This window comes from Sycon ciliatum, chromosome 12 (assembly GCF_964019385.1).
Source record: "Sycon ciliatum chromosome 12, ocSycCili1.1, whole genome shotgun sequence".
NCBI lineage: Eukaryota > Metazoa > Porifera > Calcarea > Leucosolenida > Sycettidae > Sycon > Sycon ciliatum.
Window position 1 is genome coordinate 3,418,110 of NC_088654.1, and position 27,500 is coordinate 3,445,609.

The 27,500-nt window shown below is 47.5% G+C and overlaps 2 protein-coding genes across 2 annotated transcripts in view; both read left to right on the forward strand.

The window, feature by feature from the left end:
• LOC135828731 (uncharacterized) overlaps positions 1-4,999 on the forward strand; it is a 6,603-nt gene extending 1,604 nt beyond the window's left edge. The window contains exons 2-3 of the mRNA XM_065341154.1: positions 4,193-4,765; positions 4,944-4,999. Coding sequence (XP_065197226.1) covers positions 4,193-4,765; positions 4,944-4,999 — 629 coding nt within the window. The remainder of the gene's footprint in view (positions 1-4,192; positions 4,766-4,943) is intronic.
• Positions 5,000-8,703: 3,704 nt separating this feature from the next.
• LOC135828737 (uncharacterized) overlaps positions 8,704-27,500 on the forward strand; it is a gene marked incomplete at its 5' end in the record, with an annotated part of 43,281 nt that continues 24,484 nt past the window's right edge. The window contains 12 exon segments of the mRNA XM_065341159.1: positions 8,704-9,112; positions 11,466-11,573; positions 12,879-12,966; positions 13,785-13,814; positions 14,709-14,877; positions 16,465-16,509; positions 17,192-17,252; positions 19,407-19,511; positions 20,384-20,518; positions 21,672-21,889; positions 24,851-24,989; positions 25,680-25,807. Coding sequence (XP_065197231.1) covers positions 8,945-9,112; positions 11,466-11,573; positions 12,879-12,966; positions 13,785-13,814; positions 14,709-14,877; positions 16,465-16,509; positions 17,192-17,252; positions 19,407-19,511; positions 20,384-20,518; positions 21,672-21,889; positions 24,851-24,989; positions 25,680-25,807 — 1,394 coding nt within the window.

The window sequence follows — 27,500 nt, forward strand, 5'->3', positions numbered from 1 at the left end:
CATGTCAAGAGCGACGCCTCCTGTAGCTAGGGCACGTTGCCCGGGAAGGACCAGACGCATCTTACAAGGCACTGCAGCTAGCCCTCAATACTTTGGACATCAAGCCCCCCGTGGACGACCCCACAAGAGATGGGTCGACAACATCAAAGAAGACCTCAAGCCTCTGAATGTGCCGATTCAGGAATGCCTCAACCTCGCCACCAACAAGCAACTCCGGTTAACGATCATGGACAGATGCATGACCCCCGTATGATTTGTTTATGCGGGCAATATGCGACCTGTTCATATTATGGACAGTTACTCTCAACTCGTATCCATATTATGTCCTTTTCCTTTCTACATTAATTTTATTATTTGCTCAACGTCCGAGTTTCATATTGGCTCAGTATCCGAGTTAAATTCGATTTTGATTCATAGTTGATATAAAAACCCTGATTACATTGTACCAGACTGTACATGCAAAGTTTCGTTTGGCAAAACTTTAGTGAAAACACTCCTTTCTCTAAAATCGGTAAAATATCACCGGTGCGGTTTACAGGATATGAGTAATGCTAATGTAACATTGATTGACTTCAGTTCTTCTGCAGGGTTTTAAAATGACGCTATTTCCATCGCACCAACCTCTTCTTCTCATTTCCATACTGTCAACAGTAGTAGAAATGACACTTCGCTCCCAGCCGTTCCATATCGACGTCACGAAAGGTTTTCCAGAATCCAAACTCTTGTGAATTAGCATGACCTGAAGACTATCAACACTTTCAATACAGTGCTGCTGTATTAGAATCACGTCACAATTACGTAATGGACATAGCTACACTCAACTAGAGGCAAGGTGCTGGAGGGCTGGCTACGTGTCATCACTTCCATGAGTGCCATCCCAGTGAATTAATATGTGCTGGCCATCACTAGTGAACGGTGTCATCATAGTGGGCCAAACGCCAACTGCCAGCGGTATCCATGGTAACGGCTTGTCCATGAGCCTAGCCTGTGCCGCTTTGCAAGACGTCAGTGACTATTGCGAATATCAGTAGTTGTGCAGCGTGAGAAGTCTACAAAACGAGCTCTGGATAGGCATATGCGGATAATGCCGGCAGAAAAATTGGCAGAATTTGGTACTTTTCTGGTAAGTTTCATGCATGTTTGGTATGTGGATAAAGAAATGGAGCAGAATTCGAGGAATTGCCCGCCATAACTTAGCATAAGGTTTGTATGGTTCTGCCAATTTCACTGCTTTTCGAGCAGAATCTGCCACCTTTTCGAGCATTATCCGCCAATGCCTAGCTCTGGATCGATCATGGGTAAAAAAAACTGTAGTTTATCGCCGCATGGGTAGGTAGGTATATCATATTGGTATATGTACGTGTGCTAGAGCTAACACCCGCGCAGTTATCATGGTCACACTGCGCATGCGCAGTTATCATGGTCACACTGCGCAGATAAGCAGGTGCCCATTGATTTGTGTCATGGGCCTTATGGCTGTAAAGGCCTCGTTCACACGACAACGATTGAAAACATTTTCATAAGAACACGCTTGCACAGATGTTGATCAATTAAAGATGCCTGCGAAAGAGAAAGATGCCTGATTCACCTCTGTGGGTTTAGCAAAGATTATTCCTATTCCCAGTAGTCAGAAGCTGGGTAAGAGGAAGAAACGGAATGATGCAGACAACATGTCCAGTTTGGTAGCCAGCAGCAGCAATTCCAGCAGCCCTGAAGCTGCGGTAAGCCGGAAACAGTTCATGGAGGTCGGTCCGCGCCCCAAGCCTGATCGATCCCCCAGCGCAACCGATTCAGCTGACGACGTCATCCCCTGCAACCCCCCCCCCCCGCAGGCATCTGAGAACGCCGGAAGTGACAAAGAAGTCTCGCAGAACCTCAGGCACCCGATTTTACCGTGCCTGGTCGGCGCAATCTGGGAACTCTCAGATTGCGCAAATTCTCAGATTGTGCAGAACATACATATTAGATACAATCACATGTAAACCTTGATGGTTCAAACAAGTAAAGACTTAACTTAAGTACCTTAGTTGTTGGTTGACAGCATGTACACGCCATTGTACACAACACCGTGGAGGACATTGTGTTCGGAAACAGTGACCTTTCTACAACCATCCACAGTTGGTAGAGCCCCAGTCGGTTGCGACCATCTGAACCGTAGGGGTGTTAGACCCGATTCGGACCCTCTCTATTCCAGGGGAGTTAGTTTGGATGAGGAGGTGACGTTCCTCAGGCTCCTCTTGGAGCTCAATGTCTTCTTCACTTCGAACGCTTGCGTCTCAACGTAATGACAGTAGTACAGAACAGGACTTTGGTGTGGGTTCATTCAATGTCCGCGGCTTGTCGTCAAGCCTAAAGAAACAGCAGCTTGCTGATGACCTTCGGAAATACAAAATTAAAATTTGCAGTTTGCAAGAGACTAAAATAAAGGACGGCTGCGACGAACTAGCTGGTGACTACAGGATATTCTGCTTACCAACGGCGAACAGGCATTATGGGCTTGGGTTCGCTATTCACAACAGCCTGTTTGAACGTATTCATCGGATATGGTCAGTATCAGACCGAGTAGCTGCGATACAAATCAATTTGTCCAAGAGAAGTACTTTATCTCTCGTCAATGTGTATGCGCCAACGGTAACCCGCGTAGCGGCAGATGATGTCCATCTCGACGAGTTCTACTCAGCGCTCGGAGATTGCCTGGGTTCAGTAGGGTCCAGTTCGCTCGTTCTCGTCGCTGGCGACTTCAATGCCAAACTCGGCCAGAGGGATGACTCAGGCGGCTCGTGCACCGGACGATATGGTCGTGGACGTCGTAACTACAGCGGAGCTATGCTAGCGGATTTCTGCGAGTCGTTTGGTCTCTTTGCATGTAACACTGCCTTTCAACATCCAGCTAGGCATCTGACAACCTGGACAGGTTGGAGGCACAACACAAACGGCGGTTGCTCTATCCCTATATACAATCAAATAGATTTCAGCTTGAGTAGCAGCAACCAGAAGCAGATTTTCACAGATGCCCGATCCTATGCTGGGACACTGGTGAAATCAGACCATCGGCTCGTTGTCGCACGCGCCCGTCTGAGCAGGATCTATGGTCTGTGGGCACATAACAACAACAAAAAAAGAACCGCGAAAGCTCAGAAGTTTCAGGTTCATAGATTGAGCGAGCACACCTGCCGTCAAAACTTCCAGTCCCAACTCACCCATCGGATCGCCAACGGCGCAGTAGACACATCCACACCGGAAGCACACTGGACATCGATCTCGTCTTTCATCCAGCAAACGGCAAAGAATACCATTGGACTGGCACAGCCCCCAAAGAAGCAACAGCGTTTCATGGATGATCAGCTACATTCCTGGTCGGAAGAGAAAAAACGGTTACGACTGCTGATAACTACAAGTAGGGATCCACAGCAAGTGGCTGATCTGAAGCATCGGCGGAACACCCTCTCACACCGAATCCGGCTGCGAGCAAAGGAACTAGCATCGAATGAGCTGGATGCTCGGGCGAGGGAAGTAGAAGCAAAGAAGGATACAGCACAGATGTTTCATGCAGTCCATCTACTCCAGCGACAAAAATAACAGCCTATCACTGTGCATGATGAAGCGGGTAGACAAGTAATACAGCCAGTCTCAGTAGCCATCCAAATCACCGACCACTTTTCTAAGCTGTACACACCAGAGCCTGGTGCACTGTTGCTGCGGCGACCGGGCCTTGCCGACCAGGATTGCGCTATTCAGTACCGCCGGCTTGAGCGGCCCATTTCTGAGGCAGAGGTGACACAGGCAGCTGGAAAGTTGAACAATGGCAGGTCACGTGGCCCAGATAACATGCCAGGGGAGCTGCTAAAGTACTCACCTGCCCTTGTCTACTCCAATATCGCCCAGGTCCTCAACTCTGCCGTCGAGACAGGCCTGCCCCTGAACAGCATCGGTAGTGGGTCGCTTATTCCGTTACAAAAGCCTGGCAAATCAAGGGGACCAGTCGCTCACCTACGGCCCGTGGTTTTACTCACAGCGCTCAGGTAGATTCTATCATTGATTGTGCTGCGGAGGATCAACAAGGACGTCAACAACTTCGTTGCACACACACAGAGTGGTTTCCGCCCCAGCAGAAGCACCACAGATGTTGTGTGGTCATACCGATGGTTGGCGGCTCGATGCCAACGCTATCGCTGTGCGCTGGATATCCTAGGCATTGATATGTCAAAAGCGTTTGACTGTATAAGCAGGCCACGGCTCATCTCGGTGCTGGGATCGTTCTTGCAGCCGGATGAAATCCGAATGATCAGTTACCTCCTCCAGGACACCGTACTGCGGGTTGTACTCCCATCCGCTAAGGGCCCGTCATTCCCCACTCTCCGCGGCACACCCCAAGGTGACTCGTTGTCTCCTGTTCTTTTCATTGTGTACCTTGAGGGTGCGCTGCGTGATGTCCGGCCTCTTCTTCTACCACGTCCCCCTGCCGATATCTCCCTGGGGTTACCAACTGAAACTGCCTACGCCGACGATGTGGATTTCGTGACTACTGATGGTGAGAGGCTGAGGACCCTCCTTCCAACCATATCCAACAAGCTCCTCGAATGGGATTTGAAAGTGAATGAGACCAAAACAGAGCACACGCACATCGAACGGCACACTGATCGCATCGAGGAGGAGTGGCGAACCACCAAGAAACTCGGGTCCCTATTAGGTGATGCCGAGGATATGCTACGGCGACAGCAACTGGCAACTGTTGCCTTTGGTAAACTCTGGACGCTGTGGATCCGTAGGTCGCTAGTTTCGGAGGATCTCCGCATCCGGCTCTATAATGCCTTTGTATTCCCTGTACTCTGCTACAATTGTGCAACATGGGCACCAACGAAACAGCAGCTGAGCCGTATTGAGGCCTTCCACCGAAAACAGCTGCGGGCGCTAATCGGCATTGTGTTCCCGATTCGGATTAGGAACGAGAGGCTCTATGAGCGTACCGGCGCGGTTCCTCTCGGCAATATCATCTTGAGAGCTAGGTGGAGGCTCTTTGGGCACGTCCTCCGGCTCCCGGCTGACTCCCCACCATCACTGGCCATGGGAGCGTACTTCGCAGAGCCTCGTCCAGCGGGCTGGAGGGGACGACCAAGACACACACTACCAACGCTACTACAAGATGATGCCAAGCGGATTGGACTTTCCTTGTCAAGCAAAGTCGATCTGGAGGCGTTCCGTGCCCTTGCTGCTGACCGAAGCGGCTGGGTGGGCATCTGTGCCCGAGTGGTGTCGGCACCCTAGTTTTTGTCTTCTGTTCGCATATTTCTTCTTTTTCTGAAACTGTTATGGTCTTTTGTATCTATTCGAAGTGGCTTATGCGAACATTTTTGGCTGGTTTGCATGATTTGCATGCCCATTAATGCAGCTGCAGGCCATGCTGATGTCTACGCGAACAAGCACATAATAATAATAAATAATATTTTTAGACTTCTCCTACCAGCTGCTTAGTTTATGAGTATCAAGGGGCTCCCGTAAGAAGACCGTAGCCTAGGTCTGTGGAAAACACCCTAGTAAAATATATAAAATAATAATAATAATAATAATTGAACGGCCTCTGCTGGGATGACGACACATCATAGCTCAGTGGTTAGAGCATCGCTGGCTACAAGCGAGGGTCCCTGGTTCGAGTCCTGGTGATGACAGTCAATTTTTTCTTCAGACTTTTCCCGTTTGTCTCTTTCCCTCAAACCAGTTAATATGTTATGACTTGGGGCTCCCCGCGTGCTAGTTTGTACGTGAAGTATGTGGGTTACAGTGATGGCTGCGTCCCACCCGCCTGTGTGGATTCACATTCCCCCATGCCACGATCCAAGACTGGAATCGTCTCCCATCTGCCCTGCTACGCAACCTTCCCACGCAGAAGGGAATGCAGGCAGTCAAGGAAGGCGCCTACAAGTCGCTCCGCAGCCGAGACTGGCGTTCAGCCACAGATGCCCTCTGAACACTCCCTGAACACCCTCTCTGCTTGCACCCTGGCTCCCCCCTTTTTTATTTTTTTTTATTTTTTATTTTTTATTTTTTATTTTTTATTTTCTTCCTCTATCACATGGATCATCTTTCCGTTTTTCCTTCCTCTATATAAATGTACCCCCCCCCCCCTCCCCTCCCCCTGTGCCTACTCCTCCCCAGTTTTTGGTGCTCTGAAGTGTCGCTGAAGCCGAGACCTCAGGTCGGCGGAGATGCTCCAGTTTTCACCACCACAGTTGCGTCTGCAACCACCTCTACCATGCAGTATTCTGTTCTCGAGGTTCGTGGTTTCTCGTAAAAAAAAAAAAAAAAAAAACAGGAAGTGTGAGTTGCGAAGTCTGAAGAAAATGTTGAACGGCCTCTGCTGGGATGACGACTACACCATATAGCTCAGTGGTTAGAGCATCGCTGGCTACAAGCGAGGGTCCCTGGTTCGAGTCCTGGTGGTGACAGTCAATTTTTTCTTCAGACTTTTCCCGTTTGTCTCTTTCCCTCAAACCAGTTAATATTTTATTACTTGGGGCTCCCCGCGTGCTAGTTTGTACGTGAAGTGTGTGGGTTACAGTGAGGGCTGCGTCCCACCCGCCTGTGTGGATTCACAGGAAGTGTGAGTTGCGAAGTCTGAAGAAAATGTTGAACGGCCTCTGCTGGGATGACGACTACACCATAGCTCAGTGGTTAGAGCATCGCTGGCTACAAGCGAGGGTCCCTGGTTCGAGTCCTGGTGGTAACAGTCAATTTTTTCTTCAGACTTTTACCGTTTGTCTCTTTCCCTCAAACCAGTTAATAATAATAAAAATAATAATAATAAGCAGGGAGTCGTATACGACTAGACTCCCTGGTATCAAGAAGACATCCAGGAGCGAACACAGAATACACTGCCTCCCTCCAAGGGTCCCTCAACAGTCTTGAGGAGCGGGGCCGCAAGTAGCGTATCTGCTTTGAGCCAGCCAAGACGCAGCGCATGACTCTACATCGCAAGCACGTTCCCCCCTGCGCTCCACCAGTCACCTTTGGAAGTGAAGCACTCCAGGAGACAGATACCCTGAATATGCTGGGAGTCAATTCTCATGCTCGACCCAACTCTCTCCTACAGAGCACACATTCGCACAACTGCGCGCCTCCCAAAGGCTGGTTTTTTTACGAAAGGCAGCACCCATCCTGGACGACCATGGTCCAGTGGCAATCTACAAGTGCAAGGGATTCGTGCGACCCCTACTTGAATATGCCCCGCTGGCCCGTTGGCGAATCTAATCCACCTACCTGGACGTGATCCCCAGCATCACCTGCAAAGGCACCGTAATCCCCGAGTCCAGCCATGTTCTGTACCTTGGCCTCCTATTGGACTCGTCGCTCAGCTTCGAGCAGCAGGTGGAGCGTGTGTGCGCAAAGGCACCGTGTAAGCCTGTAAGGACTTAGGTTGCCTCATTTCGCCACTGGCCCCGCGATGTCTCCATGACCGGCCGCCGCATGTTTTACCTGACAATTGTCCAGAGTACCTTGGACTATGCCAGCACATATTATGTTGACTGCTTGTCTGCTAAACTCCGTGACAAACTTGAGTCAACCAGCAATAGGTGCCTAAGGCGAGTGTTTGGCCATGATCAGTATACTTCTATCGGTTTCATTCTCACCAAATATAACCTGTATACTTTCTCTCGCCCTGTAAACTTGAAGCTGTTTGTGTTTGTTTTTAGGTGTCTATCTCGTTGCACCAATCCTCTTTTAAGCACGATATTTACCCCCCCCCCCCCCCCCCCGCTCTGCACCATGCCGCACAAATGCTGCTACCCGCGGTCAAGCTTCAGCCGCTCTGAACCTACCCAGAGCTACATCTCGTTACGGCCTGAATGCTATTTCATTTTTGGCAGCAGACAGATGGAACATGCTTCCACCTGGATGTCGGAAAGCTAAGCCCCTTTCTGCATTTGTCACAAGCACCAAGTCATTCCTAGGGTTCCCAGAGCTTCGTTTTTCTGAAGAGGCCAATAAGGCCACGTCTTCAGGAAAACGAAGCTCCTCGAAAAGTCAAAGAGTGACGATTCGAACGCGCCCCTAGTCTACGGACGGTGAGAAAGATCGCGCAGCATGACCAGACCAGATGACCGCTAGTGCCAGTGGCAGTGCAGTGTAGCGCCACGCCGCTAGCCTGCAGGCACATTACCAATCTACATGACTGTATACATCATACGTGACATGATTACTGTATGATCCTTGATACTTTAGTGATACACTCATACCTCGGTTATCCGGACTTCGAAGTTACGGGCACTTCGGTCTACCGGGCGCGGGCACTATTTGGGCGAGTTTCAGGGGAAATATTACTACTCTTTTGTCACTTTTCGTAGAAATATTGACGTCATAATTATGTCATATCGATGGCCTTTTCCCCATCAAGATGTATGATTCGGAGTTACGGGCACCCTCGAAGTTACGGGCAGTGTCCGGTCCCGAAGCGCCCGGATAAGAGAGGTATGAGTGTAGGTCCATACAGTCCATACGTAGATCTACTATCATGCAGATCTACATGATAAAGTGTGCATGCGGTGTACAGCTGTACAAGTCAAGGACGCGTGCGGCAAGCAGATACTCTGTATGTACATCAACATGATCTATGGACGCAACACTGACTCAGATCAGACTGTCAACACGCCACTGTACTGTACTGTAGTCTGTAGTGTAGAAACATGCTTCACTAAAATATCAAATATAAACGCTGCAGCATTTTCTTTCATCCAATCCAGGAAGCTCGGAGATGGTGGCCGTCGAATCGGCGCACAACCTTTTCTTGCTTTGGCGGAGACCAGACAGTTGTACCGGACCAGGAGATCGCTCAGTATTGGTGTTTCCTCAGTTCCTAGCTGTAAACTTACTAGTTTGTCGTAGATGTCGCCAGGATTAACACGTGGCCCAGCGGTTCAGTTCTGGTCGGTTCAGTGACACGTCCGCTCTCATGTCGGGACCGACAGCGTCCGCTACGGCCGTCATTTCGCATGATGTTCGTGGAGTGGGAGCAAAGTCCGTTACGGACAACGCATCTCCAGCGACGTATGCAAGTAATGTCTTCCACCACAGCAAGCGACGCAGCTACAAAACAACGGGACATGTTTCACCAGATGAGGTACTATTAACTCTCCAGTGTGCATTCGCAAACTCTAAGTGGCCTAAATTCACCCTGCATTCCACAGCAAATGTTCATTCAAACTCAAGTAAACAAGTATTTCTGGTGTGTCCAGCACACGACTGCAGCACTCGCAGGAGCCAGGAAAGCACCTTGGGGAAATTATTTACTTCACTCTTGTGTCGACATCGTCGAAGTTCTTGCATTAGACCTCGGTAGACGTGCGTAACATCGTTTCCCAACACTGGCTCGTGTTCTTGTGTTGTTAGGGGTCCTCCACAAATATCAATATTTTAGAGAGGATATTCGTTCGTTTGGGGGGGGGGGGGTGGACTGTGACCGTCTCGTCTTTGTTAAAAAAATATCGATCTGGACCGGCACTGTAGAAACATGCAATGGATAACATGCAAAATATGAAAGTTAGCCTCGTGAATATATAGCCGCGGCACGGTTTTGTCACCGTGGCAATGAAAACTTAGGTGTATGGTGAGTTTGGAGTTGCTGTTGGCCACGTTTCATGAGGAGATTACACTTCATTCAAAAAATGTAATAATTGATCCCCTGCATAAACATGTGTATGTTCTTTTGGAGGGATCTGGGGAGAAATGAAGAAATATCGTCTCGAAAAAAATCGGTATTTACGAATGGCCCCTGAGTATGATTCAGAACATGAAATTCGTGTTTGCTGTAACTCAGTATGTATTTGATGGATAGCCAGACTAGGCTACGGCTGGGTTTGTGAAACTTGAGAAAATGCTGTGAATCCTCTAAAATAATTATTTCTAAGTCTGACGAGAAATACTTCACCGTCACACGGAGAACTCCAAACAGAGAGGCATTCGCAATCGCTAGCCAGTGTTTGTTTGTTTGTGTCTATTTCGATTCGCACAGTAAACGAGATCTAGGCCCAATAACATTAAGGTGAATAACACACTTGCAATGGTGGCAACCCGGGAGAGGCCGCATGGCTGCATCACTGGGAGATTAGGTGGTCCGGACCGACGGATAACAGTACTGGCGGGCGCCGCACAATGTTGCGCCGCAGAACGACCAGGCTAGAATTTTACCAAGCGCAGCAAGCGTAGCATGCCGTCATATGCATTGTACATGCTGGCGCCACCCGTCGACAAACTGATGTGAATAAGAATGGTCTAGGCTACGAGGTTGATCCCCTCCTCCCCCCCCCCCCCCCCCCACACACACACCCAGACTTCTCTTCAGACCTGGAAACTCCTGAGTTCTGTGATGGTACGCACTCTCTCACTAGTATCACAGCGATGCAAATGGGAAAGGATTTATGACACTACCACGAATATAGTACATCATAGACGTGTCCTGCAGGGGCTAAAGTACATGAGGGCAAAAAGCCTCACCATCACTATGCTCCCACTATGCAATTTTTTGTCTTTGCCTGTGAGCTGTGATCATTGTAAAAAAACAAAAAAAACAAAAACATCATAGACGTGTCCTGCAGGGGCTAAAGTACGTCATAGACGTGTCCTGCAGGGGCTAAAGCCAGTGTACCTGTAGCTGCAATTTTCACGCATTTCAGCGACCATCGGACAGCAATGAACATACGTGAAACTTGAAGTTACAGCTGCACAGCATTTCCCCTCTGTTCTATGTGTACACTGCTCTGTACATTTGTGCATTGAGCACTCTGCTTCGGGCTGCCTTGACTGGCCTTGTTTGTAACATGTATCCTACACACTTCGGCTCTGACACCTAAACACTTCGGCTGTGCCACCTAAAGAAGTTTTCTGCAGCTGACACCTCCTGCCAATGGCTAGTTCATGACACTTTCCTTGGCAAGGAAACACTGGTATGAGCCTTCGGAAGCCTACCGAGCCCTCCACAGGGCAAGCCCGGAAGAATTCTCCCTTGTTTTAGGAATTCACCCCATCTCGGCTGATATTGATTCAACCACTGTGTGCAGCAGGACCCCTGAAAGTTGCACCGCCTAAGAGATAAATAAACACGTGGGCATGAGCTGTGTGTAATGTGCCATGCAAGGGTATGTGACTTGAATGTCAGTGAACGAACGGTCACTAGCCACTAGCGCATGTGCTTCTGAGCATATGTATGTCTGTGCGTGTATGTACGCGCACCCGTGTGTGTGTGTGCGTGTGTGTGTGCCCGCATGTGTGTGTGTGTGTGTATATATGTGTGTGTATATAATATGTGTGTGTACATGTGTGTGTGTGTGTGTGTGTGTGTGTACATGTGTGTGTGTGTGCATCTGTTTACGTGCATGCGTATGTCTCTCCACGCGTGCGTGCTTGCTTGTGTGTGGGTTTGCATGCCTGTGTTCTTGCCATGTGTTCTGGGTGCACATGTTTACCACCTTGTTCAGGAGAGCGTTAAATTCCGTCAGGTGATAAGAAGTATACTGCATCCTGTCGGGTGTGTAATCGCCGACCATACCTTTGACAGGCAACAGCTCTTCAATCATGCGGTTAAGGTAGGTGGTGTGTGAAATACAAGTACCAGCGCACGGGTGCTTTGGCGAGCACCCCCAAGCACTTCACCCCCCCCCCCCCCCCTACACCCCATCCAGGTACTGCATCCCCCCTCAGGACCCCCCCCCTCCCCCTACGCACTGTACCATGGGCACTGTACCTCGGGCACTGTACCCCGGGCACTGTACCTCGGGCACTGTACCTCTGGCACTCCACCCCGGGCATTGTACCTCGGGCACTGTACCCCGGGCACTGTAACCCGGGCACTGTACCCTGGGCACTGTACCCCGGGCAGTGCGTCCGTGGACCTGGGAAGATACATGCTGATAGTAGAGAGGGCATGACCTGTTTTTACTGAAAATGTTTTTTCAATTCTCTTTCCGTGACTGAGGCAGTACCTTTCACGTAATGTTGGTACAGCGAATGATTGCTTTATAATTTGTGCTACATGCATGCTGCGCGCACAAGTATATTTTGGCTGTCATCGTGTGAGATTCACCGAAGGTAACAGTTTCACAAAGACGTGGCTGAAGAAATTCCTTGGGTACTATAAGACATGTTAGTCGTGAATCTCTGCTACACGGAACTACGTACCAAAGTCCGTGTCAACTGCAGTGAAGTTTGACACGGAGTTTTCGTACGTTGTGCCGGTCCTGCTGTGCGTAGCATGCTCATAGCATGCTCGAACTCCCCGCCACATGTACTGTAAGACATGTATATATAACGAGGAAGCAAATCTAAAGTTTTAGCGGATGACATTTCTTCGTTATAATAAGATCCGTTGAGGCCGTACTGCTTCATATATGCTGTGTGTGGATATGGCAGAATACTGCAAGATCGTTAGCATATCTTCTCGTTAACTTATGAATTTTGGACAATCGTTAAATTTGCGACTCGTTATAATAACATGTCTTACAGTACTCTGTCTGCTCAGTTTTCACACGGAGACCAAGGAAAACGGTATGAAAAAATCCGCGTGGAACTTGATCCCGTACCGTGGCAAGGTTTCCATACGCACTTTGGTACGTTTTACCATGTGGCAGAACCTCACTATTATAACGAGTCGCAAATGTCATGACTGTCCAAAATTCATAGGTAAACGAGAATATCCGTTAACGATCTCGCACACTTCAGGCATATCAGCACATAACACAGATGAGGCATTACAGCCTCAGCAGAACCAGATATAACGAAGAAATGTAACTTGTTAAAACATTTAATTTGCTTCCTCGTTATATTTAACATGTCTTACACTATCAATCTGTATTGTGTGTTCTGGTTTTCTTCCCTTATCTCTTTGGATTCAGTGTCTCTGTGTTGATGGCAAGAGAGCGAGCCAAGAGCTTAGTCGTGTTAATCGGGAACCTCCGCCAACGTTTGTTCTGCATGCACGCGGTGAGGATTAGGGGCATGGCAAGTGCTTCTTGTAGCACCAAAACAACTGCAGAGCTTTCCACGCAGCAAGTCTGGGCATATCCGTGAAATTTCTGACTCCCCCTCTACCCCCCCCCCCTCTCTCTTTCTTTCTTTCTTTCTCCAGCCGAGTCTCATGCTAATCGTGAATTTTTTCGTCCATTTCCCCTCCCCCAATCCTTCTCTTTGTTGATGTCACACTATTGGTGCATGTATGGGCACCTTGTGTATAGATTTTTGCAGAGATGTTTCTAGTAAATGTCTGGTTCAAAGGGAAACACTCCCATATCGTGTTTGTGTGGATTTGTTACTGTACGCAGGCAGATTAGCATTTGACTGGGTACCAGTCACCGGGTTCCCATCCTTCCCAATAGAGAAGACATTTTGTGCGTAATCCCGCGCACGCTGACTGCGTCTGTTTGTGTGTGTGTGTGTGTGTGTGTGTGTGTGTGTGTGTGTGTGTGTGTTTATTTTCTCGTGTTTATGTGTTTATGCGTCTATGTTTCTTTTTTATGCGCGTATATTTGTGCACACAAATGTTTATGCTTGTGTGTGTTTCATGTACATACATGTACATGTGTGTGGTATGGTGTATCTGTGTTAGTGTCGGTGTATGTGTGTGTGCATGCGTGTGCGTGCGTGTATGTGTGCATGCGTGCATGCGTCTGTGTGTGTGTGTGTGTGTGTGTGTGTGTGTGTGCACGCGTGCGTGCGTGCATGTGTGTGTATGTGTGTGTGTGTGGTGTGTGTGTGTGTGTGTGTGTATGTATGTCCCTGTACTTGTTTCAACCTGTCTGCAGTGCTGAAGGTCTTGACGGATGGAGACCAAGGTATTGTCTATTTCCTGCTTTGGTGCTGGCCGCTTTAATGCGCTTCCCGAATCCCTTCGCACAAATCGTATCCCCAATTCATTTCGCCAGGAACTTAACAAATTCATTCATCCTGGGCACCCTGTAAGAAGACCTTAGGGTCTGTTGGGAATGCCCAAGTAAAAATACAATACAATACAAGAATATTGTGTTGATATAGCACATGCAGACTGATGTCAGCGTTATGTTCTAAAATGTTCAACGTCATATTTCATGCAACCTGGCTGCCAAAAGCATCACTTTAGTAAAGCCGCTCCACGCTACTCTCAACACGTCAGTTGTAATTTCAAATTGCAACTGACGTGTTGAGAGTAGCGTGGGGGATACAAACATACATGGTGCAACACTGTTTTTATGTCTCTTGATTCTAGTTCTTGACATGTTTTGCATGTAATTACATTAGCATGTCTGTGTCTCTATGCTTCTCTCTTACACACTCTCTTTCTGTCTTTTCTCCCCGCATTGCTCTCTCTCTCTCTCATTCTCTCTCATTCTCTCTCTCTCTCTCTCTCTCTCTCTCTCTCTCTCTCTCTCTCTCTCTCTCTCTTTCTTTTTTTATTTCTCGCCGTGTTTATCTCAGTTTATCTTTGTGTGCGTCCATCTATGGCTACATCTCTCTTCATATTGGTCGATGTACTGTCGTGGACATGGAAGTCCGGTCGAATGACCGGGGCTGGCGCCCTCAGTGCGTACAGAACGTTGCATGCAGTGCATATTTTGTGCATGCGTACTCATGGCTGCATAGCCATCGCCCCGGTGACCTCCGACCGGATTACCATTGCCATGGCGGCGGTATCTCGCAAAGGCACACTGTCTGCTTGTGTCTGTATTCAACCTGCTCGTTTTCTTTGGCAGTGCTGGACGGGAACGTCCGGGTACGTTTCCGTGTTGGTGACCATGACACGGTGCACTCGGCGAAGACGGCGTTGTCGGGACGACTGGACTGCATCAGCGAGAACGAGGAGCTGTACGAAAGCAGTGTACGCAAGACGCACCGCGTGTCGGTGGGCGAGCAATGCGCACTGTAAGTACGGCATGAGAGTCATCCGGCTCACTCACTTACTCTGCATAATCACTGATCAGGTCTTGCATTATTCTTTTCGAGCTGGATATATGAACGTATTTGAATCGCTTAATCGCGCTTAGTTTGACATAACCCGTTTGAATCGCGAATTAAAATAAGCACAACATCAACCCTGTTAATATGACCATCATCATGGTACAAGCACGTCACACCAAGTTTTTCTGGGGGTGAATTACGTCGAAAATGCATGTACGATAATACAGGTGCGAAGACATGTAGCTTAGTCTGATGTGAGTGCTGTACATTTGGCTGCTTAGTCTGATGTGAGTGCTGTACATTTGGCTGCTTAGTCTGATATGAGTGCTGTACATTTGGCTGCTTAGTCTGATGTGAGTGCTGTACATTTGGCTGCTTAGTCTGATGTGAGTGCTGTACATTTGGCTGCTTAGTCTGATGTGAGTGCTGTACATTTGGCTGCTTAGTCTGATATGAGTGCTGTACATTTGGCTGCTTAGTCTGATATGAGTGCTGTACATTTGGCTGCTTAGTCTGATATGAGTGCTGTACATTTGGCTGCTTAGTCTGATATGAGTACTGTACATTTGGCTGCTTAGTCTGATATGAGTGCTGTACATTTGGCTGCTTAGTCTGATATGAGTGCTGTACATTTGGCTGCTTAGTCTGATATGAGTACTGTACATTTGGCTGCTTAGTCTGATATGAGTGCTGTACATTTGGCTGCTTAGTCTGATGTGAGTGCTGTACATTTGGCTGCTTAGTCTGATGTGAGTGCTGTACATTTGGCAGCTTAGTCTGATATGAGTGCTGTACATTTGGTGCGAAGGCATGTAGCTTAGTCTGATGTGAGTGCTGTACATCTGGTGCGAAGACATGTAGCTTAGTCTGATGTGAGTGCTGTACATTTGGCTGCTTAGTCTGATATGAGTGCTGTACATTTGGCTGCTTAGTCTGATATGAGTGCTGTACATTTGGCTGCTTAGTCTGATATGAGTACTGTACATTTGGCTGCTTAGTCTGATATGAGTGCTGTACATTTGGCTGCTTAGTCTGATATGAGTGCTGTACATTTGGCTGCTTAGTCTGATATGAGTACTGTACATTTGGCTGCTTAGTCTGATATGAGTGCTGTACATTTGGCTGCTTAGTCTGATGTGAGTGCTGTACATTTGGCTGCTTAGTCTGATGTGAGTGCTGTACATTTGGCAGCTTAGTCTGATATGAGTGCTGTACATTTGGTGCGAAGGCATGTAGCTTAGTCTGATGTGAGTACTGTACATTTGGTGCGAAGACATGTAGCTTAGTCTGATGTGAGTACTGTACATTTGGCTGATATGAGTGCTGTACATTTGGCTGCTTTTGCTCGTGCATACAGCTGTGTACTTTTAATTCGCTAACGAGAAAGGAAAAGGACATATGAAAACGAGTTAAGAGTAACTCTCCACCACTGTAACTAGATACTTCATACAGTCAGAAAGTGCAACAACTAGGCACAAAACTACCCGATACCCGAGTTTCAAATTGCACGACCATGTAAACGTGTGTATATTCGTGTGTTTTTCTTTGTAGGTCCATTGGTGATCCATTGAATGATGAAATTCGCATCGACATCACGTGAGTTATGGCCGGACTAACCTTTTGACCGCTAACGTGTGTTTACTGCTGAGGAGGTCATGCGACTACCCTCCATATCATACACAAACTGTGTGAAAGTCATGTGAATACCCTCCATATCATACACAAACTGTATGAAAGTCATGTGACTACCCTCCATATCATACACAAACTGTATGAAAGTCATGTGACTACCCTCCATATCATACACAAACTGTATGAAAGTCATGTGACTACCCTCCATATCATACACAAACTGTATGAAAGTCATGTGTATACCCTCCACATCATACACAAACTGTATGAAAGTCATGTGATTACCCTCCATATCATACACAAACTGTATGAAAGTCATGTGACTACCCTCCATATCATACACAAACTGTATGCAAGTCATGTGACTACCCTCCATATCATACACAAACTGTATGAAAGTCATGTGACTACCCTCCATATCATACACAAACTGTATGAAAGTCATGTCACTACCCTCCATATCATACACAAACTGTATGAAAGGCTAGGGTATGGCTGGACCAGTCAAGAACTGCCTCCACCGGTCCTCCTGCGGACCAGTCTCTGCACCCAGCCGGCAGCATGCGTTCTGTAATTGTGTCTGGCGTGGCGCTCTATTCTTCTCCGTTGGTTTTTTTGTGTCTCGGTGTTGGAAATGGCTTCGTAGGCATCAAGATGGAACGGACGGAATGGTGAACGGCCATGGGCGTTGCTTCACACCAATACACGTACGTCTAACCCTTAGCTTAATGCGTGTAATTCTCAACTGCAGTCCATTTATCGGAAACAGTCCCGCTGGCTATTGAAAGTCCAATTTTGGGCCGAATTGAGGATCAAAAACCCACTTTAAATTTCTAAAATCCGGGTTTGGGATCTGCTTCTCCACACATTTTGCTATGGCATACCTGTCCTAATTTTGTAAAACCTGGCTGAGTTTCTATTTCCCTGTTCTTGGACTTTTGTGGCCTCAAATGTGGCAAGGAGTAATTGCACGGGTCACACAATGCAGGATGTACTGTTGTTTTCACGATATCTACAACTATGTGAGAGAGACACCAAAACGTTAGGGTGCCAGTTTCCAATGAATACACTGTAACACAATGCTGACTGCATGCTGTCCAAGCAAGTTATGCTCATGTATCTGTACGTGAAGAGTTGACAGAGCAGGCTGCGCTCGGAGCTCCGCACACAATGCCATATCGTGTCATGCTGTCAAAATCTTATCGATTTGATAATAGAATATAGAAGACTTTGCAACCATGCACACGCTTACACTACTATAACACAAGCCACCATTGTCCATGCATCAACTACACTTCAGTCAAGAAGAAGAATAACCAATACCAAGGAGACACAAACAACGGAGAAAGGAACTGAGACGCACATTGAGTACGCTCTGAAAACGGCGGTACTCGGAAGCAAGCGTACTTGGCGAGGCCAAATAAATCACAACGCAGCGCACCCAGACCCATTCGGGCCTGAGCTACGTAACGATCGCGTGGTCAGGTGCACTGTGGTGCCATGGAAACAAAGATGGTGGCGCATGGAGCGCATGTACCACGAGTTAGCAAAAAAGGGAAATAAAGAAATAATAAACTGCAGAACGAAAGTGAACGCGAAGAAAAAATAAATTTGAGAGTCTTTAAAGAAATAAGAATGAAGTTCGCGTCTGGCGGAGGGTGCTTGCACCTAGCTAGAGGTGAGGGCAGCAGCACTGTCAGATAATGGAAAGACTGAGGTAGACAAGAAGAAAGGCGACGTAGTTGCAGACTGAAACTACAGGAATTTCAAGTAAGACGTGAACACTAAATTTATTTGCATTTCAAATATTCGTGAACAGCAGTTCGCGACACATGCTCTGATTTTCATACACCCGTGTGTGTTAACCAATTAGCGTTTGCGCCCGAATGGATCAGAGCAGTGCATAGGAAACGGGATAGCCAAGTGGCTACATGCAGTGGAAAGTCACAGCCCAAAGCATACCCACGTTTTCTCACAACACGGATAATTGGGATACACCAGTGTGCTGGTTTCGATCAACTGGTGGAGCGATCGGCGTTGCAAACAGCCAAAGCGATTGCTCTTGAGTGAGTCGCAACAGCATCCGCGACCGCGTGGATATCTTCCTGGCACTCGGTAGTCAGACTGATGCGGTAGAAAGGCTGTTGGTAGCGACTGCAAATAGACCACAGGCGCCGCATAGATGTCCGGCCGGGTATGATGACTCTTGCAGCGAAGGAGAGTTTCTCCCAGAAGAGCCGCGATTCGAGTTCGCGCTGGGACATGGTGGGGTTGATGCTCACTGCACTCAACGGACGCTTGATGTCAGCCAATTTGTCGTCAGGGAGTCGGACTTCTATCTTCTCACAGTCCAGGATAATGCCCAGGAATGTCAGGATATGAGACGGGCCTTCCACCTTCGCTCAAATAATTTGCAGTGGCTGCTCAGGGACACTGCAAAGGAGAGCGCAAGCCAAAAGTCAGCGCAGCAAGAACTCACCAAGACGATTTAGGCGCGCATGCTATGGATAGCCCAAGAGCTCGCCCAACATTTTCCGACTACATTGGCCATTATGTGTGTGTGTGTGTGTGTGTATGTGTGTGTGTATGTGTGTGTGTGTGTGTGTGTGTGTGTGTGTGTGTGTGTATGTGTGTGTGTGTGTGTGTGTGTGTGTGTGTGTGTGTGTGTGTGCGTATGTGTGTGTGTGTGTGTGTCTGTGTGTGTGTGTGTATGTGTGTGTGTGTATGTGTGTGTGTGTGTGTGTGTGTATGTGTGTGCGTATGTGTGTGTGTGTGTGTATGTGTGTGTGTGTGTGTGTGTCTGTGTGTCTGTGTCTGTGTGTGTGTGTGTGTGTCTGTGTGTGTTGTTTATTTTACTGTAGACTCTAAGCACTTTGGGATCGACACTGTCTTATGAAGTGCTGGATGTTGAGAGCAAGCTACCTCTTTGGACAGCACTGATACAGTTCCAATTTGAAGCACGTGAAGTAAGAATACACTCTTCGGACAGTGGAGCACGCTACTTGATTATGTTTTGTCGGATATAGTTGAAGAGCTGAAATGCAAAATCCGATAAGCACCAAATTTGAGAAAATAAGATTTTCAGCTCAGTGTGATTAAAAGGTCCAGTGGCACCAGCAAGCAACCTTTCACGATCAAAATCAGGCTAGATCTATTTCAAAACTGGAACCCAAATTGGATTTAGTTACAAATCGCACATAAATGAATCCTTATTTGGCCATTATCCAAAATGTGATGAAATGGATTTACCGGGTTTTGCATCTCAGATTTTCATTTGTAGGCTTGTAAAACAGAGTGGTTCCAGGCTGTCCAATAGAGTTCTCAATACCGAAAGGCAGAGCTAGTTCCAAAAAAAGAATAAGAAGATGAAAAAGTGTTTCTACTCCAGAGTTTCCTGCACTAAGCGATCATCAGAGAATAGAAAACTGTTTTCTGATGTTCACTCAAGGAACTCGGAATAAAACTTTTTATTCTTTTTGCGTATCTGTCGGCTTGTGTAGGTTGGCGCGTACATATACATGTGTCCAAGTTCTTAGGACCATATCACCGATTATGCTGCATGTGTGAATCCCGAGTGAGCAAACCGACACGACTTGGTGTTCAGATCAAATGCATTGGAATCTCTCTCCTGCCTTCTGGCAATGACCTGTGAACACTGTCTGTTCTAAAAGCAAACACCTACAAACACTGCCTTCTGCAAGATGTCACTGATGACTCTCGTCAGGCCTTAATCTGGAATCTTTCAACACCCAAGGAAGATTTCCAAGCATGTTTTTATTGTGAAGCCAGCCAGATGTTTTCTGTTTTGTGTCTCCACAATTTCATGCGTCTTGTGTAGCTGGTTATCGATATCGGGCATCACTTCAGCGACACTGACGACAACCAGTCCGTTTTCCTCGGCGTCTGTCATCAATTCGCGCTGAGCCAGCTATCGGATATTGCCAAATCCAATCCGTCGCAAGCACCTGCTGCGGTGAGATGCATGTGCATAGGGTTGTTTTGGAAGAGCCCCGGTTTTGCTTGTAGCATGCGGTAACAACATAATGGCAACGGGGTTCGGTGATGATGTTGTTGGAAAGGTGTTTGCTCACTACACCGGAGCTCGCGATCGCATTCACAGTGGATAACAGTCGTGACTCAGTCAAGTGTCAAGTGAACGCGGCGGAAAAGCGCGAGCTCCAGTGTGGGAAGGAAACACCTTTCATATGGTGACCATGGTTGTCATGGGCAACAGGGGCGTAGCTGGTCCCCCTTCTAGGTGGGGGGGGGGGGGTGTACGGCCGCATGTGTAGGATGGCTGCTACCATGTTACATCCCCTGGGAGTGGCCAACGGACAGTACCCGGTGGGAGTGGCCAACGGACAGGCTAGCTATGGATCAAAGAAAAAAGAAAAAAGACGAAAAAAAGTTCTAACACGGTTCCCTCCTCCATTCACTTCTTTGACTCTCTGATATTGTGCATACCTTTCCCCGTAATCCCCAGTTGTCTACCCCCCCCCTGCGTTTTTTCTTAAATCTTTTATTTCTGTGGAGCGCTTGGGTTGCAATGAAGCCGAGACCCTATGGTCGGTCAAGCTGCCCCTGCCTCTCCCCCACTCCTGCCATTCTATATGTCTCATCGCTGCCTTGCTGCTTTGTGCCGTCAAATGGTGTGTGTGTTTTTTTTTGGAAAAAACAAACAAACAAAAACAAACATGTCATTCATGGTCGTTATGTGCATGTTGATCCTTGGTCGACATGTTTAGGCGGGGGGGGGGGGGGGGGGGGAAGGCACGTGCCCCCCCCCCCCCCCCCCCCCCGTGCTCCATGCAGGCTACGGGCCTGGGCAAGCACAGGTGAGGGCAAAAGATCTGGGGCAGGTTCTCCTGCTGCTGTGTATGTGTGTAAGGGATTCACTGGCCAGAAAAAAGCCACTTCAGTCAGCTGTGTAAAATTAGTGCCGGTCAATTCATCAGCCTTGCAAGCTGTTGAATGGTGTAATCCCAGCACAAGTTGCTATGTCTAACATAGCTGGTCGCTATCAACGCTTGTGCGATTGGCATGTCTGAGTCCACGTCTGAGTGTGTATGTAAAATGACTGGTGTTGCTTATGGGTTTTTTTTTTACGACATCTGTGTGTTTCACAGTGTGCCGTACCGACCTTGCCGAGTACTATGGGAATCAGTGACTTGGAGCTAGGCTTTCTGTCCACCATGGACGGTGGTGATGGTTATGAAGAGGATGGCAAGCAGGGTGCGGCACGTGTACACGTTACGCGAGATGTGTCAATCTCCGCCGATACGCAGATCATCCTGGATGGACTGGCCATGCAACAGCAGATCACGGAGCTAGCTGCCAGATCATAGTAAGCATGTGTGCTGCGGTGTTTGCATGTCAGCCTGCTTATCTATTGTGCATGTGTGTGTGTGTGTGTGTGTGTGTGTGTGTGTGTGTGTGTGTGTGTGTGTGTGTGTGTGTGTTTGTTAGTGTATGCACTTGTTCTGACTAATTCCGTCGTGACTATGACATCACGACAACTCGTTACACTTGTTATCACACATGCGGTCAACTTCGCTAATAACGACTTCGGATATAACGACAATTCGCGAATAACGACAGAATTTCCATGCCCAGAGCAAAGTCCCAACCAACTGTAATACATATAATGAGACTTCGGGTATAACGACACTTCGCGAATAAGGACACTTTTCCGATGCCCCGCTGAGTGTCGTTATAAGCGAAGTTAATTGTACGTCATTATTTGTATCATGTGTACACCGTGCTGACATCTTGCTGCACGCATGGCGTGCGCAGTTTTGCAACTCTCGGGCCGGAGCATGCACGGCGAGCGAGTGGCTCCTTTCCTGTCTACCTTTTTGTTTTTGATTGAAGTGTTCTCAACTCATGGTAGTTTGGTTTGTTTGTTCATGTTAGTTCTCACAATAATGTATTTCAACTAAAGTTTTTATCCAAGAAGCCGGTGTGTGTTGGTGTACATTGTCAGGGGGGGGGGGAGGGGGGGGGGGGTGGTTTTCCCATATGTTTGAGCATGAGTGCGTTACAGTCAACTTCGCTAATAACGTCTGCGGATATTACAACAATTCGCGAATAACGACAGAATTTCCATGCCCAAAGCAAAGTCCCATCCAACTGTAATACATAATGAGACTTCGGGTATAACGACACTTCGCGAATAAGGACACTTTTCTGGTGTCCCGCCGAGTGTCGTTATATGCGAAGTTGACTGTATGTGTCTTACGAGGTCATAACGAGAGATCTTCCAGCTCCGGGTCCTTGCTATGCCTAGTACGTATATAGATCATCATGCGTGTTATTCAAGCTGATGCAATCAGTGTTTCTATCAGCTTGACTAGCACGTACAATGAGATAGGTATAATTATGCCGAGCAGAGCGAGGGTCTAGAGCTGACAGCTCCCTCGTTTCGTATCTGTGTGGACATCAAGCACCTATTTTTATTTTATATTATTTTATTTTTTATTGAAAAACCACAAACCTTCAGACATGTGAATGTGCACATGATATACAGTGTACATACGTGTGTATCGAGAAGGCAGCACAGAAACGGCAGTGGTGGTGAGGCCTGGGCAGCTCGTCCGACCTGTTGTCTTGCCTGAAGTCATTGACTATCTGTATTCACGCTAGACATTCTCGACTTCATGTAGAACCTCGTAGGGAGCTTTGCGCGCCTGATTGCTCACGAGAGATTGTATTGTATTTGGGGTATTTTCACATCGCAAGTCAAACGGGCAATCAAGCCCAATGTTATGATGACGATGGAAAGGGAGATGACGTATTATTATTTATCACTCCCCCCCCCCCCCCCCCCTCACGTGCCCACGGACTCCTGCATATACACTCACACAATAACCACACAACTGTTTGGGGATAGCGCGCTTCTTGTATTATGCCAAACTTGACACGCTGAGTCCAGCTTGACTGAGCTGAGTCCAGCTTGACACGCTGAGTCCAGCTTGACTGAGCTGAGTCCCTACCTGTTATTTACTGCTCTAAGATGAAGCCGTGCCTGCCTGGCCTGGAAGAAGGGAAATAGCGAAAAAAGAGACTGGCCCTGCCGCTTTTGGCGTTTCTAAACGCTGGGATCCGGTAGACAGGCCACTGGGCTGCCAAGTACGTGACTGGCTTGAGGACAGTTCCATACTGCACAGCAGGGCGCCCAGCTCAGGCCGCACGCGGTAGCGGCGTGAGCTGGGCGCGGTGAGGGTTGGTGATAACTACAGTTTCCTCCTTCCTCCTCCGGAAAATTCCATTATTCTTATTATTATTATGCTTGTTTGCGTTCACATCACCAAGCAAGCTTGGCTAGCCTTCGCATAGGCCAAATGAACAAAAGAAAAGAGGAACGAGCGAAGCCAATGAGGAGCACACACACATGTAACTGCAGAATAGGCAAAAAGGAATAAATCCTAAAAGAAACACACGAAATGGCAGCTATTTACTTCAATAAATATAACTGAAAACGGCTGACTACGAAATGTCAAATTTACTTCAACAAATACCACAGGAAAGAGATGACTACAGATATCATTACAGCTGACAGCACATACATTTAGTTGCAAAGTGACGTAATAGTAATACGAGACTGTACAAGTACAGGATATTAACTACAGCCGCGAACCACGTAGTGGAAAACTACACTAGATGGGTAACCCATTTTCACATGTACAGACAATTTGCAAAACGGTTTCGAACATTCAGGGAGAAGACATTACTTGCATGACACATTTAATTGGCAGCACGAACAAGGCAGACTTGAACAATCCATGATTCTGCAGCCGTTGCGTTGCCGGTGTGGCAGCTCCGTTACTGAGGCCGTAGTAAATGTCGTCGAGCTCGGCTAGCGGCCGCCAACCAGTCAGCGCAACCTTGGCCACGCGCTCGCATCAGCTCCATGCCCGCGTTGACGGAGCTCCGGGTGACCAACAAGCGGAACAGCTGCAAGTCACGACTCCACAGTGACACTGGCCGTCCGTACGCTCTAGTACCCCGCTCCATTCCTTCCTTCACTTCATTTGATTAAAAAAACGGTTCACTCTCCTGAAGGAGAGCGCGGGGAAACGTTACTTCTCCAAACTTTCAAAGGTAACTCGTACAACAAAATATGACGTATGCCTAACTGTTTTCTACGTGTCGTCAAATGCGTGTGTGTGTCTGTGTGTGTGTGTGTGTGTGTGTGTGTGTGTGTGTGTGTGTGTGTGTGTGTGTGTGCGTACATGCGTGCGTGTGTGTATGTGCGTTTTTGTGTGTGTGCGTGTGTGTGTGTGTGTGCATGTCACATTGTGTACAGCCTAACAGAGGCGGTGTTTGCATGCACCTTTCAGCATGCAGTTGACTGGTTAGCGCTAACGTACAATCTTCGTCAGCTTGATCGACAATTCTCACGCCTGCGTCAAGCATACGGTGGTGGCATACTGCCCGCCAGTGAGGTAAGTCTTGTTCCGACTCTATATTATTACTGTTGCTTGGATCACAGTACAGCTGCAAGACAATCATGTGGCAAGCAGTAATACTGGACTCTGTTGGATTAATGGATACATGTACCGTAAAGTCTTGTATAAAAGCCGCGGCTTCTATCACTTTCTTGGTGAAATTTTGCAGGCTTCTATATGAGACAGGCTTCTATACAAGACAGGTATTTTTATGTATGTGAACACTAAAACCAAGCTTATGTGTGATTTGATGGGCCCACTATTGCGGCTTCTATTCGAGGGCGGCTTCTATTCCAGTGCGGCTTTTATAAAAGATTTTACGGTATTTGGGTTCACTTGAGATAGTAGTAGAAACTTTGAGTTACACACCAAAGGAAAATTTATCGGTCAATTGTTTTCCGTCTGATGGCCGCATTTTGGCGTTTAATTTGTAGTTCCAACAGACACCTTGGTCCATGCTGTCCACATTCTGTAACATGTTCACTGTCTGGTTTTTGAGCTTTTCTTCCTTTTCTGTTTACTAACTGTTAGTAGTTTGGGTGAGGCGTACACATGGGCGCTCTTTGTGTATTGGAATGTGATTGTCTGTGTGGCTATGGTGTCAAAGTGTGGTATGTGTATATCAGGTTTTGTGTGGCGATTGTTGGTATGTGAATGTGTTTGTGTGGCCATTGTTGTTGGATGTAGACATGTGCAGTGCAGCAATGCCTTCTCTCGATCTACAACGTTCTGCTTCGCAAAGTCAGTGAACGACATGTCCTGTTTCCTCCAGCTCGGCGATCTGCCGAACTGGATTCTGTCGTGAAACCGCTAAGGTATGCTTGCTGTGCATACTGGGTTTGGTACATGCATATCCATGTAAGCGCCAAGGGAAACTGCGGCCAGTCTGGGCGCCTCTTTTCAGCAGTGGCTCTGTGGAACTCGGATGCCATGTTTCATGATACGATATACACTTTCGACTACAGACTGTCCAGACCATGTGTGTATGGTTCCATATATAGTGTTAGTCTCTATTGTTGTAAAAAATTGATCAAATGAGTTCGAGTTTAACGTCTGCAGAGTGAATGGAAAGAGAGCGAGTCTGCTCTTTTTTATGAATGAAGCGGCAGGAAGCCTCACCACTGCTACAATATTTGAAGAATGTTGCAATATATTAGAAGTATGTTGCAATTCGAAATACAGTAAAACCTGTAACTAAAGACCACCGTGACTAGCGACCAGCCTGGTACTACAGTAAAACCTGTAACTAAAGACCACCGTGACTAGCGACCAGCCTGGTACTACAGTAAAACCTGTAACTAAAGACCACCGTGACTAGCGACCAGCCTGGTACTACAGACCACTGCGCCAGGCACGGACGGTCTCGCATTCGCATAATGGTTATGCGGTACAAACCTCTAACTAATGACCACCTGCCACTAAAGACCACTTTCTCTGGCCCCAAGGGGTGGCCGTTAGTCACAGGTTTAGTGTACCTGGGGTACGAAGTAGGAGCTTCCTGCTCTCGATTGGGTTTTCGTCTTATTGAAGCTGCAATGTACGTTCAAACCAGCGTTGTACAATTGATTTTCAGCCTAACAGTTAGATTAGAAACATTGTGCTGCAAGTAAGCGTCTCCTTCCATCCTGCTATGTTTCTCCTCCCATCTCTTTATGCTTGCATATCACCGAATCCTACTACAGTCCATTCAGAAAAAGATGAGCGCTGGCTCTGGAGAGTTCCCGTATTTGGCGATTTTGTGGCACACTGTGCAGTGCCGCGAGATTCGAAACTTGAAAAAGGGTCCAAAAAGGGTCCAAAAAGGGTCCAAAAAGGGTCCAAAAAGGGTCCAAAAAGGGTCCAAAAAGGGTACTAGTACCTCAATTGGGATTCGAACAGCAAATGTACTGTTAAGCAAGTGAAATGAACAGCCTGGATTTTCTTGGTTTTTCCACAATTCAGTGCTTTGGGGGCAAAACCTGGCCGAAATCCTATTCTTGTTATGGATTGCTCTTTGGAGAAATAGACTTCAAAAACACAATTTGAAGAGCATTCCATGGGGGATTGCCAAAACGAGTGTGACGAAAACTCAAAATTTGACCCGTTTATGGCCAAAAGCTAGGATATCATCTTTTTCTGAATGGACTTTAATGTGAGCTCCGAGATGAGCCCTGCCTGAATAGTGTATCAGTATGTGGGACTGTGGATGGCTGTAATTGTTTTCTCTGTGTGTATGTGTGTGTTGTGTGGGTGTGTGGGTGTTTGTTGTTGGGTGGGTGTGGGTGTGTTTGTGAGCGCACATGCGCATGTGTGTGTATGCGTGTGTGTGTGTGTGTGTGTGTGTGTCTGTCTGTCTGTCTGTCTGTCTGTCTGTATGTTGGTGTGTGCTGGTGTGTATGTGTTTGTGTGTTGGTGTGTGGCTTTGTGGCTGTGTATTGGTGTATGTGTGTGTGTGTGTGTGTGTGTCTGTGGTGTGGTGTGTGTGTGTAAAAAATGGAAAAATGAAAAATAGAGATTCACTGGCCAGAA